This window comes from Sapajus apella, unplaced genomic scaffold, assembly GCF_009761245.1.
Source record: "Sapajus apella isolate SASKATOON/1434 unplaced genomic scaffold, GSC_monkey_1.0 scaffold19, whole genome shotgun sequence".
Classification (NCBI taxonomy): domain Eukaryota; kingdom Metazoa; phylum Chordata; class Mammalia; order Primates; family Cebidae; genus Sapajus; species Sapajus apella.
This window is the reverse complement of record NW_022436959.1, coordinates 21,909,229-21,930,125: the sequence shown is the minus strand read 5'-3', so window position 1 is coordinate 21,930,125 and position 20,897 is coordinate 21,909,229. Positions and strand designations below refer to the sequence as shown.

General features: G+C 34.8%; 1 protein-coding gene across 2 annotated transcripts in view; it reads right to left on the bottom strand.

Annotated features, from left to right (window-relative positions):
• The window catches only part of AGMO (alkylglycerol monooxygenase), a 342,064-nt gene that overhangs the window by 149,109 nt on the left and 172,058 nt on the right, over positions 1–20,897 (bottom strand). For both annotated transcript variants that reach the window (XM_032287062.1, XM_032287061.1), the window contains 3 exons: positions 20,651–20,767; positions 2,293–2,375; positions 1,643–1,748 (listed from right to left, as the gene is read on the bottom strand). In XM_032287062.1, coding sequence (XP_032142953.1) covers positions 1,643–1,748; positions 2,293–2,375; positions 20,651–20,767 — 306 coding nt within the window. The remainder of the gene's footprint in view (positions 1–1,642; positions 1,749–2,292; positions 2,376–20,650; positions 20,768–20,897) is intronic.

Below are 20,897 nucleotides of genomic sequence, written 5' to 3'. Positions count from 1 at the left end.
ATGTGCCCCTCATCTAGGCTGTTAAAGTGCCATTTTTCTTTGATTTTGTGTTTTTTTGGCATGTGTAGTTCTGAATTTTATTAAATATGTATAATTTATAATTCTCTATTTTGCTTTTAGGTTATAATTTCAAGAAACAAAACAAATGTACACATATCAACTATATTGCAGAATATATTAAGCTAGATGATATCCAAGATCTGGATACTAAGATTGTATGCTTCATGGGTTAAATTCACACAATATACATAATGTGTAAATATAACTCTATGGTTTAGAAGTTTAGAAGTTTTATCGATATCAAAGAATATTAACTTAATAAAGAATCTTCCGCTTCTTCCTTTCTTCTAACCACAAAAGTCACCTTTTCTTCCCACAAGCAAATGTTAGGTTCTTGTTTATCTTCCTAGATATATTTACATAAATACAATAAAATACATTTATACATTTATATACCTATATCTCCCTCTCCCTGTTTTTATACTTATGTGCAGCATATGGCAGAATACTTCACATGAAACCCTGTATCATGTTTTATGGTGAAGATTGTTCCTTACTGGTACTAAAGGGCTTCTTGTTTTATTATTATAGATCCATATTTTACTACTTTATTAATCAATAATAATTTTTAAATATGCATCTATTCATGTAATTAGATTGTTGCTAATATTATGTCATAACAAGTAATGCTACAATGAATAATATCACATATACACCAATTCACAGATGTGTGAGCATACCATTTCAGTGGAACAAATTCCTAAAAGTGAAATGCTGGGTTAAAGGATATGCGTATTTGCAATTTTGATAGATATCATCAAATTTCTTCCAAAGGAGTTGTTTCAATTTGTAATCAATACTGAATAATGAAAGCATATATATTAGGTTTTTCATTAATGCTAGAAATGGGCGATGTTCATATTTATGTTTCAAGCTTAAATAAAGTTACACGTTGCACATTCTGGTGGTGTTGGCAGGTGTCTTGGCACCAAAGTTAAGCAATATAACTCTCAAATTAAAAACATAATACACTATCTATTAATGCTTTAGTGATAAGAAAATAAATGTCTTTAACATTTTTCTAGATTCTAAACAATAAATATATTCCCACAGTTTAATATGATTTTTGGAAGATAAGAATTAATCATCACAGATTTTTTTTTCACAGTTGTTGAAAAATCTCATTGACTTCAGTGACTTTATTTCTGTAGAATGATTACTTTTCATAGGTAACTGACAAGGAATCTTGATCACAATTTTTACTTCAAAAGCTTTAAAAAAAAAACTTAAATGGCAGAGTCTCTGCCAAAAATTTTTTGTTAAATCACTTCTTCCACTTCTTGAGAACCTAGTACATGGTCTAACTTCTTTATAAAGTTTGTGTAATGTATTGTAATATATCCAACAACTCTATGAGGTTAATGGTATCCAACTTTAGAAACCAAAAAGCTGTGGCTCAGCAATATTAACTAGCTCAGATGACACAACTAACAAGTGCTGGTAAGGTAAAAAAAAAAAAAAAGGTAAAAAATTTCCCACAAGTACTGGTCAGAACTGAAGTAGAGAAAACACTGTTGAATGAATAAATTAAATACGCAATAGGTATACACTATCTGGTGGCTACCTAAGATGAATGTCCTACCTCGAAAGCCGATGATAAGGAAGGGACAAGAGGCTTCAGGTGACCAAATCTGTACAGTATTAGGAACAGCAAGCAACGAAGAGTTTCCATAATAGCTGCCTGGGGCCTGAAATAAAATGTCATTAATATGCATAAGCGTTAAATATGCTCTTCATGTTTTTACATGTTGTAATTAACATAGAGATGAACTTTTCATTCTCAAGAAATACCTAGTATTTTAATATATTTGAAAAACATCTCCCCTGAAGCTATTTGAAAACAGGGATTAAACTAAGAAAGGACACTCATCTCATCTTTTTAGGGACAATCTGTTCTTTATCAATGTACTGCTTAGTTTGATCATTGATGAGTTAGGGTAAAATTTATTTTCAGCTAATAAATAAAATATTAGGCAACTAAATTTCTAGGGTTTAAAGTAAGAGTGACTCCTTTCACTGAGTTCATATCTTCATACTTCATTTAAAAAATGAGTGGTTAGGAAAACTGATATAGTTATCTACTCTAAAAAAATGAAAAGTCAAATACCTAAGTTTTGTATTTATTTTTTAAACTACACTATAAAGTTATCTAATGTGCTGATAGTATACCACTCTGTGGAAAATTCTTGAATTGAGTAAATGTAAAAACAATGCAAGAATTTCACTTCTTGCCTTTGATCCAGAAGAAATCCAATAGAAGTCAAGGTCATGATAATGAACCAAACCCTCAGAAGGAGAGTCACTGGTGACAGCGCCTGTCAAACAAACACAGAGATCAATGGAGCCTTCAGGAGAGTTGTTAAAAGGTAGAAGAACAGTTAAAGCTGACAAAACAGCCCAAACTTTATTTTCTGTTACACCTCTTGGCAATTGACACTTTTCAGAAAGTTTGACTACACAGAGACCATTTTGGTTTTCTTAATGTTATTTGGTTTCTTTTCAGGCATTTGGAGAAGTAATTGGACAATTCCATAATGATATTTTGCTTCAAGTGTTCATGCTAAAATTCTCCTTTAAAGTTTTGACTTTGATAATTTTTTGAAGCATGTGAGTCTCCACATACAGATAAATTAATCACATTGAAATGAGTAAACACTGTAATGGCCATTTTTAGTATCACAAAATCTTTGTTTCAAATGAAAAGCTTTCTCTAATATAGAAAATATTTAAAGGAGAACGTGTTTATGAGTGAAAACACATATATAAAAGAGATTACGTGCATCCACTCATATTTGATGAAATCTACATGCTCATATATACATGTCGAAAGTTATCTTTTTAATGCTTAAATGTTAAGCACTAGTGTGCTCTTCATGTTAATATGGCAGAGATTTGTAAAGTAAATTAAAACTTACTGACATATTGGCCTTTAAACCAAGGGAAAGAATGAATATTATTTTTACAGGTACCTTAAGGATAAATGCTCATTCTAAGACAGCCTGTCCATTGAGATTATTAGATTTCTGACTTGCAAATATGCTTTGTGCTCCAGCAAAATTAGAGGAAAAGCAGATACCAGAATTCTAATTTAAGTACATATACAGCAATCTTTGTTTATAGTGTAAAAGTATTTATATTATGTACAAAAACTAATTATTTTGGAAAAATGAACCATTTACAGTTTGTTTTTGGACTCTAAGTCAAAAGATTTTCCTTTAAATCCTTGTCTCAATTTTAGTCTGGTCTTTTGTACTTTTCTTCAGAAGAAATGAATTAAAGAGTACAGTTGGATCAAGTCTGTTTTTAATCCTAATGTATTGGAAATAAATTATAAACTTTAAAAAAGTTATCTTTTGAATCATTATAACATAAAACAATTTTCTATGAGAATATAAATTAATCATGCATTCAATTTACATTTCAAAATTTAATAATGTTTATTGAACATCTATTTTACAGCTTCTATGGCATGTGTTTCTTGTACTTCAATTTTTTTGCATTCCCAATAACTTTGCAGAGTAGTTGTCATTATATCCGCTTCTTTAAAAAAAAAATCTGGGAAACAAAGGATTATCCTTATTACACAGACAGCAAATAATGCCTCTGAAACTCAAAATAGGCCTGCCTGATCCCAAAGCATGATGATAGTAGAATACATACGAGCAATAGATTTAAAGGAGCCAATGGCAGAAATTTAAATGGAGATTACATAGCCAAAGTTTAGAGCCAGGTGAACACGACTTCATATTAAAAGTGGATCAGTAAATTCAAAGGATTGGACACTGCTCGTGGATGAGTTCCTTACTCAATGGTGGAGCTTAAAAGTTCCAACTTTATGAAAACCCAGAGGTGTGATACAACAGATTGGCTAAAATAGTGCCCAAAACATTATGCAAGTACTCTTTCCTTTTTTCCACCCTGAAATGAATACAAGGAATTTCACCTTACTATTAGCTAATACCTCTACTTGCAACTGAATTGCATCTGTCCAAAGTTGTAAACAATAAACAAAAGCCACCAGTTCCAATGTTTGCTCACATGCAGTACCTTAGCTTCATACCCTCTAAAAACCAGCCCCATCTCTCACGGCCAACTTCCTGGAGTGGCAGCCAGAACTGTCAAGAGATTGTAAACCCTCTAAAGCAATACTTTTAATATAAAAATATTAGTGAGTGATCAAAAATCTGAATACAAAGTATTAGAATGTTTAGGAATAGGGGCACGATGATAGGTATTATATACAGGATAGGGGAGTCAGTGGAAGCCAGAATGTCTTAGACCAGAGCAGGAGAGTACTCTTAATATTTCAACATGTGGAGATCAGCAATGTCTGTCTAAGGCTGGCTGCCATACAGCGGGTTAAACGGACTCATCCATCTCTCTCCGTGCCTGATAACTGCGTCATCACCCAAGTTCGTTATCTGGCCTTGCCACACAGCTTCCTCGCACCCGCCTCAGCATACCAGATCCAAGCCCACATTCAGCACTAAATTATGAATTCAACCTCCAGCCCACTGTTGATAAACCCTGCAGGAAAATTTTTTAAAGAAGCCCCATCAGACCCTGCCCAGTAGCAGTCTGCCCTGTATGCCCCCGGGAGGCCCGCTTACCCAAGGTCCCACCCGCCTACCCATAACCACTAGCTCCAGGCATTTCCTGCTTCTTAGTAGCCAATAAGATTGCCTTCACTTTGTTTCTCCAACAGCCAATCAAGGCCCACTTACCCAAAGTCCCACCTGCCTACCAATGGCAACTAGTTTCAGGTACTTCCTGATTCCTGACAGCCAATAAAATTGCCTTTGTTTTGTTTCCCCAATAGCCAATCAATCTCTTTCCCTCCCCATAAAACCCCATGACCTAAACAGCTGGGCGTGACTTCTTTGGCCCCTTCCTGGACCACAGAACCTTGCACGGGAGCTGAATAAATTGGCTTCTCATTTTCTCATACTTGCCTCAGTTTCCTCATTTTACATCGGTAATAAACCTTACAGTCTGCTTAGGAAGAGTGAGCACAAAAATAACAGAAATATTTTCCTGGTGGTAGAAATAACTAGGGTTTGTTCAGTTACTTTGATTAAAATGGCTTCTCTCACTATATTGCTTCATTGTGGTTTTTGGCAGGGAAAAATTTACATAAATGGGAGAAATAATTTGTGTCAAAAACTATAGTATGATTGCAAATGCTCTTTAAGAACACAGAATTTGGAATTATTCAAACCTACCATCCATGTAACTACGAACAAATTATTTGACATTTTAAAGCCTCAGTTATATGTTTGGTATAGTTAAAATAAAATACGCATTTGGCAAGGACTGTAATCTTATAAAATACTTAGAAGAGTGTTTGGCACAGAGTAAAAAAGTCAATTGATGGTCATGGTTAGTATTACTGTTAATATGTTCAGGAACTTAGGCTAATCTTAATTAATTACAATAAGATAAACAACTGAGAAGCATAAATAGAAGGTCTATTAGCTCTTCCAGATGTCATACGAAACTCAGAGATGGAATAAGTATGTGTACTTATTTTGGTTAGGAAACATATGATCCCTGGACAATAGAAACAACTCTTTTTACCAAACTGCATCCTGACTACTGGAATCAGAGTGGAAACCAACTTAATGCAGGAATCCACCACCTAGTCCACATCTCTAGCTGGTTAACATGAACTGAAACTTGGCATGACTAAAACACTGCCTTTGAGCTCCTCCTCACCATACATTCCCTAGTTTTCTTTATCTTAGAAAATCACACCTCCTAGCCCTCAATTGCTGAAGACAAAAATCTGTGACTGGTCCTTAACTTTTTCTGTCACTGTCTACTTCTAACACATCGAAGACATTCTTAAAATTTATCCAGAATCAAAGCATGTGTTATAAATAGCACAACTAATATCCTGTTCCACCCCAACATGATCTCCCCAATAACTGTTGAAATACTATTCTAGCTGGTCTTCCTACTTCTAAAATTGCCTGTCCACCTTTCACAGCCCCCAACCTACAGTATGCAGAGTGAGGCTTTTAAAGGTAAGACAGATCATGTCACTCATGTTCTAAACCCTCCAGGGACTCACTCAGAATAAAGCTCAAAGTCATCAGTCTAGCTCAAATACACCATACCTCACTATCAATCCCTAGTGGTCTAGTGAACTTTCTCTCTTTAACTCATAATAAACCATGTCAGAAATTTTCCTATTCCTGGACATGACAAGCATTTTCCCCATTCAAGTCTGTTTCACCTACTATTCCTTCTGCTTGAAATGACTTCCCTCAGGGATCACTAGGGTGCTTTTCATTCAGGTCTCTACTGAAATACACATCCTTGTCTCTCCAACACAAAATAGTGCTTCTCCATAACTCTTTATAACCATTTTCTGTTTTATTGCTCTTCATATGATTTATCACTGCTATACACTTATATGTTTGTTGATGCATTCTGTTTGTCGTCCATCTCCTTTTGCTAGGATATAAACTCAATGAAACTTTGTATCTCTTTGTTCACCGCGGTATCCCAAGTGCCTACAACATAGTACCCAATATATGTTTATTGAATGAGTGACAAAATAAAGGAATATTTTATATTACATTTAAATATTAAAAGATTAAATGTTAATAATTCTTATTACATTGCTAATATGATATTTGAGAAAATGGAATCTTTATTTTTTTATAAATTCAAATTCTATTTTAGCTTCAGGGGATACATTTCCAGGTTTGTTATATTAGTATATTGCCTGATGCTGAGGTTTGAGATAGAAATGATCTCATCACCCAGATAATAAGCATAGTACCCAACAATTAGTTTTTCAACCCTTGCCTTCCTCCTTTCGTCCTCGCTCTAATAGTCTCCAGGGTCTATTGTTGTCATCTTTATGTTCAGGGCACCCAATGTTTAGCTTTCACTTATCAGTAAGAAATTTCAGTATTTGTTTGTCTGCTCCTCCACTAATTCACCTAGAGTTATGGCCTCCAGCTACATTCATGTTGCTGCAAAGAACATGAATTCTTTTTTATGGCTTCATAGTATTCCAGGTATATACATAACATGTTTTGTTTATCCATTCCACCATTGAGGGGCACCTAGGTTGACTCCATGTCTTTGTTATTTGAATAATGCTGCGATGAACATATGAGTGTATGTGTCTTTTGATAGAGTGATTTATTTTCTTTTGGATATATACCAAGTAATGGGATTGCTGTGTCTTAAGTTCTCTGAGAAATTGCCAAACTACTTTCCACAGAGGCTGAACTAATTTACTTTCTCACCAACGTTGTGTTAAGTGTTCCCTTTTCTTTTTAGCCTCACCAGTATCTGTTGTGTTTTGACTTTTTATTAATAGCCATTCTTACTGGCATGAGACAGTATCTCGTTGTGGTTTTGATTTGCATTTCTCTAATGATTAGTGATGGTGAGAATTTTTTCAGATGTTTGTTGGATACTTGTATATCTACTTTTGAGAGGTGCCTGTTTATGTTCTTTGCCCACTTTTTAATCTGGTTATTTGTTTTTTGCTTGTTGATTTACTTAAGTTTCTTATAGATTTTGGATATAAGTCCTTTATCAGATGGATAGTTGGCAAATATTTTCTCCCATTCTGCAGATTGTCTGTTTACTCTGTTGATGGTTTCTTTTGCTGTGCAGAAGCTCTTTATTGTAACTAGGTGCCATTTGTCAATTTTTGTTTTTGTTGAAATTGCTTTTGAAGACTTACTTGTAAATTATTTCCCTTTAGGCCAATGTCCCAAATGATCTTCGACAAAGTTGACAAAAGCAATGGGTAAAGGACTCCTTATTCAAAAACTGTTACAGGGATAGCTGCCTAGCCACATGCAGAAGACTGAAACTGGACCCCTACCTTTCACCATATATAAAAATGAACTCACAATTGATTAAAACTTTGAGTGTAAGACCTCAAAGTATAAAAATCCTGGAAGAAAACATTATTAATATAATTAATTAATAATTTAATATGAAATATTTAATAACAATGTTCTGTTTTATTTTATTTTATTTTTGAAACAGGGTTTTACTACCATCATTCAGGCTGGAGTATAATGGCACCATCTTGGCTCACTGCAACCTCCTTTCCAGTGTCAAGCTATTCTCCTGGCTCAGCCTCCCAAGTAGCTGGGACTACAGACACATGCTACTGTGCACAGCTAATTTTTTTTTTCTTGAGACAGAGTTTTGATCTTGTTGCCCAGGCTGGAGTTCAATGGCACCATCTTGGCTCACTGCAACCTCTGCCTCCTGGGTTCAAGCAATTCACCTGCCTCAGCCTCCTGAGTAGCTGGGATTACCACACCCACCACCACTCCCCACTAACTTTTTATCATTAGTATAGACAGGGTTTCACCATGATGGCCAGGCTGGTCTTGTACTCCTGATCTCAAGTGATCCACCTGCCTTGGCCTCCCAAAGTGTTGGGATTATAGGCATGAGCCACTACACCTGGTCCACGGCTCACTTTTCTATTTTTTGTAGAGATGGGGTTTCACCATGTTGTGCAGGATGGTCTCAAACTCCTGGGCTCAAGTGATCTGCCGGCCTCAGTCTCCTAATGTACTGGGATATATAGGCATGAGCCACTATACCCTGCCTAATACCAATATTTTATATTCCTCAAACTTTAAAATAAATTCAACAAAATTATTCAATCAATAGTTTAATATTAAATTATTAAATGTTTCTAAATATTAAATATTAGTACTTTAATATTTATTTCTTTAATTCCTTAAAAAACAGGGTTATCCCAAAAATGAGTTTAAAAGAAACTGAGAGTACTGAAAAGGAAATTCAATGTAGAACACATATGCTTAATTTAGGGTCCATTTTCCTATGGAACTTAAGTTTTTCCATATAGCATCCTTTGATAGACTAGTAAGGCAGATAATTAATTGATCTCTAAATTCTACACACTCTTTTGGGCATGGTGGCTCATGCTTGTGATCTGAGCACTTTGGGAGGCTGAGGTGGGTGGATTACTTGAGGTCAGGAGTCCCAGACCAGCCTGGCCAATCTGGTAAAACCCCATCTCTACTAAAAATACAAAAATTAGCCAGGCATGGTGCCACACACCTGTAGTCCCAGCTACTTGGGAAGCTGAGGCAGAGAATCATTTGAACCTGGGAAGCAGAGATTGTAGTGAGCCAAGATCATGCCGTTGCACTCCAGCCCGGGAGTCAGAGTAAGACTCTGTCTCAAGCATAAATAAATAAATTCTACACATTCATTCCATGAATATATACTGAGTATGTGCTGGGCACTATGGTAAATATGAGTTTGAGTAACCAAGAAGAACAAAATCCCTGCCCTTGAATTCATATCACATTAGTCTTTGTTGATAAGACCATTGGCCAAGTACACTAGAGCAAAAAGAAAAAAAATAGAATTTATAGGTTTTAAAGACTATATTTAGTCTCCTGTGTTTTAAACAGTAAGTAAAATCACACATAACTTGTTAGTTTTTTATAACAGGAAGGATTTTATTTTTCATTGAATTTACTCCTATTTCAAGTTATATACTGGTTTATCTTTCATACAAAATATCTTTGTCCTGAAGTGCCAAATCAAATTATTCTAAATTAGTTCCATTTTAATTTGGATGTATGATCAGTTCATAATCACAGAAAGCATCTGATAAAGATCATAACCATAAATAGCTTTATGAGGCAATAAATCATTTTTCCTTTTTAAAAATTATCTGTCAAGTCCCACCAGGCACAGTGGCTCCTGCCTGTAATCCCAGCACTTGGGGAAGCTGAGGCAGGCAATTCACTTGACGCCAACTAGGAGTTGAATTAGGAGTTCAATTAGGAGTTCGAGCCTTGCCTGGCCAACATGGTGAAACACCATCTCTACTAAAAATACAAAAATTATCCAGGCATGGTGGCAGTGCAGGCCTGTAATTCCAGCTACTCGGGAGGCTGAGGTATAAGAATTGCTTGAAACTGGGAGGAGGAGGTTTCAATGAGCCAAGATCGCACCATAGCACTCCAGCTTAGGCACCAGAGTGATACTCTGTCTCAAAAAACAAGAAAGAAAAAGAAACGAAATCTATCAAGTTCCAAACAGTTTGGTAGCTCTTATTTTTGTCAGTTTCCCAAGGCAAGGATGATGGTTTAGATGTGCAACCCCAGGTATGCCTGCTGAACCCTATCTCCTCCAACTTTCTTCAAAGAGATGGGAAAAAATACTTAGGAAGAGATATCATTAACAACACAATAACTGCAGAATTACATGTTTGATGCTATGTTATGTAAACAATCAATGAATGTGTGGAAATTCTTCTTTTGCCCACAGATATTATAAAGAAGTGAGCCCTTTTGTTCTTGAAGACTATCACTGCCTTATCCTTGCATGGGGAACCCTTAGGGGTCAATATAACTTCCTCTCACATTTTCTCACTCAACAAATCTCACAAAGGAGCTATCACACTTGGCCACTATATCCTAAAATAACAGTATGCTTCTACAGGAAAGAACTCTTTTTAAACTTATGCATTGTCAAAGGTGATTTGATAATATTTTTCATAATTTTATTCTGAGAATTTAGAAAAGACACTGTCTAGATTTTCTTTTTATAACAAGATGGTGCATTTTTGGTAGTTTCTCTAAAAGGTGCCTGACAAGATCTGCAAAAGTTATTATTTTGATTAATGCTCATCTTCTCAGACATCTGTAAAATAAGGCTGATATTGCCTAACACTTACACCTCGACAACGTCTGGTGTGAAGGCAGCAGTTTGAGTTTCCTGGCACACTCATCCTACTGCCCTCATTATCTCTATGGCTTGATAACTCCACCTTTCAGGTGCTATGAGCTTGTGGATTTGTCATGCTGAATCCTAAGGCTTAAAGATGCTTCCCAGTGTTACAACATAAACACAAGAGAAGAGTCCAATGTGACACCATACTGCAATGTATAATCATATGTGGGTCTCAAGAATCTGTCTTGAAAAAATTTCTTGCTCTTATTGTCAATATTGGCTATCTTATTATTTTTTTCTAAATTTTCAGAACTCCCTAGGTGGCTACTACTAAAGCATACCAAAAAGGATATAAGTAGAATAAACATTTGCTAGAATTTCAGGAAAGAAGCAAATAGAATAAATATATCAAAGGTGAAAATATATTGGCTAAAAAGTGTAATTAATATATAGTTCAAAACATTGCATTGACATGAAGTTTATCCATTTCTACAAAAATTTGTAAGAAATAAAAGACAAAGATTATATTGTATTTTGTAAATACTGAAATATTAGATACGCGGCAACTGTATTTGACACTATGGTCCTACTCCGTTAAAATATGAATGTGTACCTGACAAGACAGAAAAATTTGCCCTCCTACCGGAAAAAACAAACAATAACACTATATCTGAAATGATCATTTTCAAACCATAGAGCACCAGACAACAAAGAACAATGATCTTAGGGAAATGGGATACAAACGACATGATACCTATCACACTAGTTTCCCAGCTTGAGAGTTTCTAGGACGCAACGCAGAGGGACCCAAAGGAGCATGATGGATTCTCTGAATTGCAGAGAAGGATCCAGGACTTGGGAGAAACCAAGGAGGCTACTGTTGGGAAAACAGAGTACCAAAAAAGTAGAGAGTTGTATACATAGAGAATCCTAAAAATTTGCAGAGTGCCTGTCAAGTCTTCAGTATATCAACTTATGCATGATACACCGAAGAAGTTATTTGGGGACAAAAAAGGATCAGCGTTTACAATGCCCATTATGTGTATCATGCATATTCCTACCAGACAGGCTGGAAATCCTCATGATTCACTGGACATTCACCGAGTAGAGAACACGAAAGGGTTGTGCCTCAGTATTGGGCAGTAATTAGTCTAAGACTGAAAGCCTCTAGCAAAGAAAGATCCTACAATAGTTGCTGAAAGAGTCCCTTGTTAACATATTATCTTTCTTGAATGCTCAATAAAACTATTTTGTGAAGCCACTCTGAATAATTTGTATTTTCCTCAAGATCTCAATGAAATCAGTACAAATTTCCTCATCCTTTTTTATTAGGAAACTTTTATTTCCTCACTAAGAAACAAATGGATCTATAAACTACATACCTTTCATTATAATCGAAAATATGGACAAGAAACGGTGTTAAAAGACAGTTTGAGAGAGATAGACCAGACTTTCTTTCTAAATGGATTAATTTTTTGTTGTAGTTCTTTGAGACAGAGAGCGCAGTGGTGTGATCTTGGCAACCTCCACCTTCTGGGTTCAAGCTATGGTCTTACCTCAGCCTCCTGAATAGCTGGGATTACAGGCACCTGCCACCATGCCCAGCTAATTTTTGTATTTTTAGTAGAGATGGGGTATTGCCATTTTGGCCAGACTGGTCTCAAACTCCTGACCTCAGGTAATCCATCCACCTCGGCCTCCCAAAGTGCTGGATTACAGGCGTGAGCCACTGTGCCCAGCCTCTTTATGTAGAATACTTTTAATGAGGAAATGTGACTCCAAAGAACTGTGCATTTAGACTTGGAGTTTCCAAAGCTGAATTGCTTAGTTTTTACATATACGTAATAAATCAAAGTGAGATCATAATTTAAATTATGAGTAGGTTATCATTGATTGTGTTTCTTATATGATAACTTTTAAAAGTTTGTTATATGACAGCTTTTAAAGCTGCCTGATACGTACCAAATTAGAAAAGACTAGTAGTGATATGAAGATATATTTAATTTCAAAGTTAACATTTCATTATTTGATGCATATGACATTAAGTGTTTAATTTCCCACTTTATTAATACATTTGAATATAGTAGGCAAAAATAATGTATTATAATTAAGAAAACACAGTGATCACTTTTCTACATTTCTGTAGTCTATGCTTATTTGAAAGTTAGCTTTCATTAGCAGGCATCACCACACATTCATTACATTCATTTCACGGCTTTATATTATAATTGATGCTTATTTTGGCCCAACTTTCTTTTTTTTTTTTTCCACATTATCTTAGCTACCACCTAAAATCTTAAGGAAATGAAATCCCAAAGGGATAGACTAGAGAAAAACAGTATACCTTGGACATTGGCTTTAAAGCTTTCATGTAGAACATAAGCTAGATCTGTGCAAGTAACGCTCTCTGCTATGAGAGTAGACCAAAATATATTGATTTTTTACAGAAGGTTTCTTCAGTGGGTTTATTAAAAAATGCCAACATTAAAACTTCAGTTACAAAACTGTAGTGCCCATAATGTATTACAGAACATGGCATTCAGGGGAATTAAAAAACATAAAAATGTTTCCCAATTTTTATTGGATACTCTCAGATGCCCTGTTAACTTGAAATATATCATCAAAGTAATCTGTGTTCAAATATATCTGCAGAAACTTTATTACACATCCTATTATAAGACTTTATTGAACATTCAAACTGTTTTTTGCATGTCAATTATTTAAAAGAAGCATTGCCTTTTCAATTTTAGTTTGGAGAACATGCTAATGTAATACATATTTTTATTTCGAACATGTATTCATGATATCACCCCATGAAGTGGACTCTTGGCAGCTGAGGAATTAATTTTTTAAGCATTACTAAACCAAAATCAACATAAAAGTCTGTGGGTCATATCACTAAACTAAACACTATGTATTTAAATGTATGCTTTGCAAGTTTCAGTAAGAAAGGAATGTGTCTTTTACACCTTTGTGGTGGCCATCAAATTACTTTTTTGACTCCCAAATTATTTATATAGAACTTGCATACATAAAACAAGTAAGTATTTATCTTCTCTAATATATGCATAAACAGAAAAGGCTGTGGAAACACAGCAGGGTCCCCAATTACAAGTCAGCCACAACTTTTCTGTGTGATTATTGGCTACAGTGAATCTTGAACAAAATATTGCTGTTGGATTTTAATGTCTTTGTATGCTTTTAGACATCCCTGAGACTAGAAAGGCACTATAGAATTTTGCAAATAAGCAGCCTTTCTTTCTAGTCACACAGCATGTTCTCAGCAAAGAAAAACACATGTGGGAAACAAGCAAATGCACCTTTCAAAATTAATCTGTGTCAGGAGTGAAGCTGTCTCCAACTCTCATTTCAGTTTGAAAAGGGTTTCAACACTTGATATTTCTCTTCGTCAATATATCTACATGAATTTCTCATATAGTTTTTCATACAGTATAGAAATCTTGTGAAAACCATGCTATAAGTCACATCTTTTAATGTACACAATGTCTAGTTACATTTTTACCCAGGAAGCACTCACTCGTGCCCAGGCATTCAAATGTTAATGGCCACTATTTCAAAACTAACATGGAGGCTCACATCGCTTAAAATGAGCAAAACTCCATCTTTTGTTTCTGTGAATCAGTACAAGGTATTTAGAGATTTTATTTAATACAACTATTAAAAATCAATTATGCGAACTATACTCAACATGGGTTAGTATTTCAAGAGCTGGATATTTAGATAAAGATGGCCTGGCTTTTCTTTTGGCTTTACTCAACTATGTAAGCTCTGTTAATGATGTACATTTCAGTCCTATTTGGGATGAACATATTAGATTTATTCATTAAACAGAGTAATCAGTGAGGGGTTAGTTATGAGACCTTACTTTAAACAAATATGAAGTCTAAGCATTTGGGTGGTTGATGTGTGTGTGTGCACCGCCAAGAGTGAGGTGGTTCATGCCACTGTTACAGAAGCTTTGGTCCTGATAGAAATTCGTGGGTTCAAATTTTGTCATTTTGGGGGCTAAAGGCAAAGAAACCTGGTACAATATACGATTTGTTTCGCCATTAGCTCCAGCACACGTAAGTAGAACAAACAGTAACTATATTTCCAATCATTGTATTTTCAAAAATCTTCTGGCCCCATAGTATCCTAGTTCCTATTTTTGCTTCACAAAATGGAAATTAGAATCTAACTCATTATTTTCTACGATAAGAAAAGTCTATTATATGTTTCCCTGTGGTTTTTTCCTTTAAAAAATCGTATTTGGACAGAGAGCACATACAAATATATGTATTGTTTAAAATTGGGGTTCCTATATGGAGAATAATTTGGTTATTAATTTTGAACACACATAAAAAGAAATATATACTGACAACACCAATCATTAAAGTTTGTAAATAATGTTAAAATTAAAATGGTTTTTATTGGTTTAATGTCTGTTTTGTCAGAAACTTGGATTTCAACTCAGCCTTTTTTTCTGTTTTCTAATTGCTTGGTAGATTTTTCCTCCATTCCTTTATGGGTTCAAATCAACAAGAAATTCTAACTATTGTAAATATATATGCACCCAACACAGGAGCACCCAGATTCATAAAGCAAGGTCTTAGAGATCTTCAAAGAGACTTAGACTCCCACAAAATAATAATGAGAGACTTTAATACCCCACTGACAATATTAGACAGATCATCCAGCCAGAAAAATAACAAAGATATTCAGCATCGGAACTCAGCACTAGACCAAAGGGACCTGATAGATATATTCAGAACTCTCCACCCAGAAACAACAGAATTTGCATTCTTCTCTTTGCTGCATGGCACATAATCTAAAATCAATCACAAATTGAAAGTAAAACACTACTCCACAAATGCAAAAGAACTGAAATCATAACCCACAGTCTCTCAGACCACAGCACAATCAAATTAGAAATTAAGACTAAGAAGGTCATTCAAAACCATACAATTACATGGAAATTGAATAACCTGCTCCTGAATCACTTTTTGGTAAATGATGAAATTAAGGCAGACATCAAGAAGTTCTTTGAAACTAATGAGGAGAAAGACACAACATACCAAAATCTCTGGGACACAGCTAAGGCAGTGTTAAGAGGGAAGTTTAGAGCACTAAATGCTTACATCAAAAAGTTGGAAACATTTCAAGTTGACAACCTAACATCACAGCCAAATAACTAGAGAAGCTATCACAAGACAAGAAATAACCAAAATCAGAGCTGAACTAAAGGATATTGAGACATGAAAAACCATTGGAAAGATCAACAAATTCAGGAGCTGTTTTTGGGAAAATATTAATAAAATAGACTGCTAGTAAGATTAATAAAGACAGAAGATTCAAATAAACACTACCAAAAACAACAAGGAGTATATTGCCAATAACCAGAAGTACAAACAACAATCAGAGAGTATTATGAACACTTATATGCACATACACTAGAAAGTCTAGAAGAATTGCCTGGATACATACACCTTCCTAAGACTAAACCAGGACACTATTAAAACCCTGAACACACCAACAGTGCACTGTAAAATTGAGGCAGTAATAAATAGCCTACCAATCAAAAAACGCCCAGAAGTGCTTCTGCACAGCAAAATAAACTATCAACAGAGTAAACAGACAACCTACAGAATGGGAGAAAATATTGGCAAATTATGAATCCAACGAAAGTATAGTAAGGAATCCCATAAAAAAGTGGGCAAACAACATGAACAGATGCCTTTCAAAAGCAGACATACATGCGGCAAACAATCATATGAAAAAAAAAAAAAAGCTCAACATCACTGATCATTAGAGAAATGCAAATCCAAACCGCAATGACGTACCATTTCCTACCAATCGGAATGGCTATTACTAAATAGTCAAAAAATAACAGATGCTGGCAAGCTTGTGGAGAAAAAGGAATGCTTATACACTGTTGGTGGGAGTGTAAATTAGTTCAATCATTGTGGAAGACAGTGTGGAATTCCTCAAAGACATAAACACAGAAATGCCATTCCACCCAACAATCCCATTGCTAGGTATATATCCAGGTGAATATAAATTATTCTATTATAAAGTTATGTGCATCCATATGTTCACTGCAACACTGTTCACAATGTCAAAGACAGGGAGTCAACCTAAACGCCCATCAATGACAGACTGGATAAAGAAAATGTGGTATATATACACCATGGAATATTATGCAGCCACAAAAAAGAATGGGATCATGTCCTTCACAGGCACATGGATGGAGCTGGAGGCCATTGTCCTTAGCAAACTAACACAGAAACAGAAAGCCAATACTGCATGTTCTCTCTTGTAAGTGGGAGCTAAATGATGAAAACACATGGGCACATGGGGGGAAAACACACAATGGGGTCTATTGGAGAGTGGAGGATGGAAGGAGAAAGAAGATCAGGAAAAATAACTAATGGGGACTAGGCTTAATACCTAAGTGATAAAATAATCCATACAACAAACCCTTCATAACACAAGTTTACCTATGTAACAATACTGCACGTGTACTTCAGAACTTAAAAAAGTTTAAAAAAATTAAATTGCCTTTTCTCAATGCATTATCCAATAATCTCTGTAACAAATTTTTGAAACTCTATTTAGCAGGACACATTACATACACTATTGGTTGCCTAACCAATATATACCTGCCATGTCTTTTGTACTAATGCTGTGCTTATTTTATCCAGGTACAAATGAAGAATGTGCTCAGGGAGAAGTGAGCACCACTCTATCCTGAGGGTAAAAATTATACTTGATGTAATTCACTCATAGTTAATTCATGACCTGATGTTAGTTAAAGGGTTGGTGTGGGCATGTCCTGAAAAATGAGACATGAAAGGAAGTTTGCTGGGAAGAAATGTGTCTGTGTTTGTGTGTGTGTGTGTGTGTGTGTGTGTGTGTGTTTTCCCTCTTAAATAAAATGAAATATAAAATTAACAAGATGCTCTAGGAGTGGTGAATTTGCCGCCTTTGGCCAAAAGCCCTCACAGCTTTTGACCAAAGATGGCAAATTCAATACTCCTGGAACATCTTATTTTATTTTATTATTATCATCATTATTTTATGATGACAAAATCCAAAGGTATTAGAGAAGCCTTTTTAAAGCTCTGAATGTCTGAACTGCTGAAGCAATCAATCCTGGAAACTTGCTGTATTCCAGAAAAATTTAATTGGAAATTCTGCTGTTTAGAAAATAAGACATCTAATGGACACTCATACCATAAATATCTTAATTACAGGCAGGTTTATATGTTACTAGATATTTTATAAGTGATTGAGTGAGAACATCTATTATGTTATATAGATCTAACTTTGTTATATTTGCCTACTTGAGCCTATTTCCCTTTTTCTATAATCTATCACCTCAATTTTTTTTTCAAGCCACTGTTTTTTTTTTTCATAGATAATGTGGATCCTGTGTAGTTGACCCTGACCTCCCTTTTGTAGACTGTATACATATTCCAGACCTGACCACATACATGGATTCGTTCAGTGATGTACAGATAAACCAAGCCACAGCAGCAGGCTCAATTTGAGTATTTTTACTTGTGGGATTCTTTGTATGGCAGTATTTAAGCTAGAGTAAGCTGCTAGCCATCTTGCCACCATAAAGGGTGATAATTTACAGTAGAATTTGCACTGAGAAAAGCATAGCTGCCATAAGAAAACAAGATTCCTGATGACATTATTTGGGTTCAGCACTGTCTGAAGAAGCAATAGTCCCAAACTTTAAAGTTACGTTAGTTAATAAATCACTCTGTGTTGAATTTCTGCCACATACAATTTTAAAAGTCCCACTTAGCACTCCTAACTAAAAATCCTGCTCAGGACCTATTTCAAGAAGACTTCTTTCCTTATAATTCAATATATAAATCATATGGAATATATAGAACTGTTACAGTGGCATCATCATACTTAGATTATTATACTGGTGCCTAATTACTTAAAATGATTCCATAGGTCTTATTTGAAATTATTAACCACATTCCTAGATTAGATTCATTTTTCAGCATACATTCTTTGTTTATTTTACTCATGCAGTTTTTGACGACATTGACTGTTGTCTATCAATAATACCCATATAATACCCATTGTTCCTTGAAAATAATGATTAATTCTTCTCTGTATTCAATGAATACTAATCCTATCTTTATTCATTTAAGTTTTTTCCTGGATTGCTATATTTTCTTTTTAGACATTTTCACAGTTCTTCATGTCTAAAGATAACATCTCTTTCACGTTATTAATCTGTTTATCTACTGTCTTTAGTACTCTGTAATGAATGATTATTTTAGTCCATCTTTTAATGCACTTGTTTAGGCTGCTATGAAAGTCATTGAGTTTTGCATGCTGTTATCATATTTTTGTATTTTAAAAGTTTATTTTAATTACCTTAGAAATGACAGCTAGGATAGCTATTAGAATATATGTTCAGTTGCCTCACTGGATTCATATATTGTCAACATTTTTAGCTCCTTAGGTGTCCTTTGATTTTTTTCCAGCTGTTCTGTGCATTTCAAGAATTATATTTTTGTATATTTTATCCATCAATTTTAAGTGCCCTATACATCCTAAAGAATAGGTGTATCAGCCAGGCGTGGTGGCTCACGCCTGTAATCCCAGCACTTTGGGAGGCTGAGGCAGACAGATTGCCTGAGGTCAGGAGTTCAAGACCAGTCTGGCCAACATGGCGAAACCCTGCTTCTACTAAAAATACAAAAATTGGCCAGGCGTGGTGGCGTGCACCTGCAATCCCAGCTATTTGGGAGGCTGAGGCAGAAGAATCAGTTGAATCCGGAAGGGGAAAGCTGCAGTGAGCCGAGATCTTGTCATTGCACTCCAGCCTGGGTGACAAGAGCAAGACTCCATCTCAAAAAAAAAAAACAATAGGGGTATCCTAACCACCACTTTGCTGCAAATACAAACCACCTCTCTTGCTTTCCAATATCACTATTACTCATAGAGTTACCATGTAACCTTCAACATGCTGATTCATTGATGTTTTTAATGGAGAGCACATTTTCTCGGTAACAAAGTATAAAAACAGCAATTTTTTACACTATTTTCTAGTTTTCTAGTTTACCTACTTACCATTTAGTTACCTTACCTCTTTCATGTACTTTTTAGAACTATTGTTAATTTTTAATAAAGAATATAATATAAATAAATCTATAAAACAAAACAAAATATCTGTTCTTTTATTCTGTTTTTTTTTTTTTTTTTTTTTTTTTTGTTTTTGTTTTTTTTTTTTAATTTACAGCATACTTTTATATGCTTTATGTTATTTTTGCTCTTTCTGAAATATAGGTAGTATGAGGATTCCTGGGTGGCCAAAAAATGACTCCCAAAGTGGTCATCCCTGAACTAACTCCTGTCTAGTGCTCTTCTATTTGCACCAGACAAATTAGAATATTCTGAATGCTTTAGAAAGGAATTAACTAAAGGAATTAACCTCTACATTGAAAACTCTTTAAAGTAATTATATCAGGGAATTCTCTAAATGAAGGTAAATATGTTGAAATTCATGAAAAGTATGCTTTCCCACACATTTAGTTCTGACTTCTGAAGTATTTTTATTTGAATTGTTATAAAATTGGTTTATGGCAAATTATTTCTTATTTATCACACAGATTAACAGCATACCACTTAGTGAACATTCTATATAGAACCAATTTGGATAGAATTAATTAATTTACATTTAGTAGTCTAGAAGAATTGTTTTACCTATTTAAATGTGAGATACTAGCAAAATTACAGCAGGCAACTACAGAGAAGAATAAATCATAACCTTAATATGGGGAGGTTATTTTCATTTTCAAACAAAGTAACAGATAATGTTTTCACACTCTTTAAAATAGAAATTACTTACAGCTGCATCTGCAAAGGTTTCTTCATAAAATGCTAACATCAGAGCAAACTGTACAACTGTATATATCTTTAATAGCTGAGATGCAGGTGATGAGAAGGGAACTTCTTTCCCGGTGACCTACGTAGACAAGAAAGAACCATTTCCTTTATATTGCTCCAGACTTATTTCTCTTACTGAAATTCACACTAGGAGAGATATTTGAAAAAAGTATCTGCTATTTAAAAAAAAAAAAAAAAAAAAAAAAAAA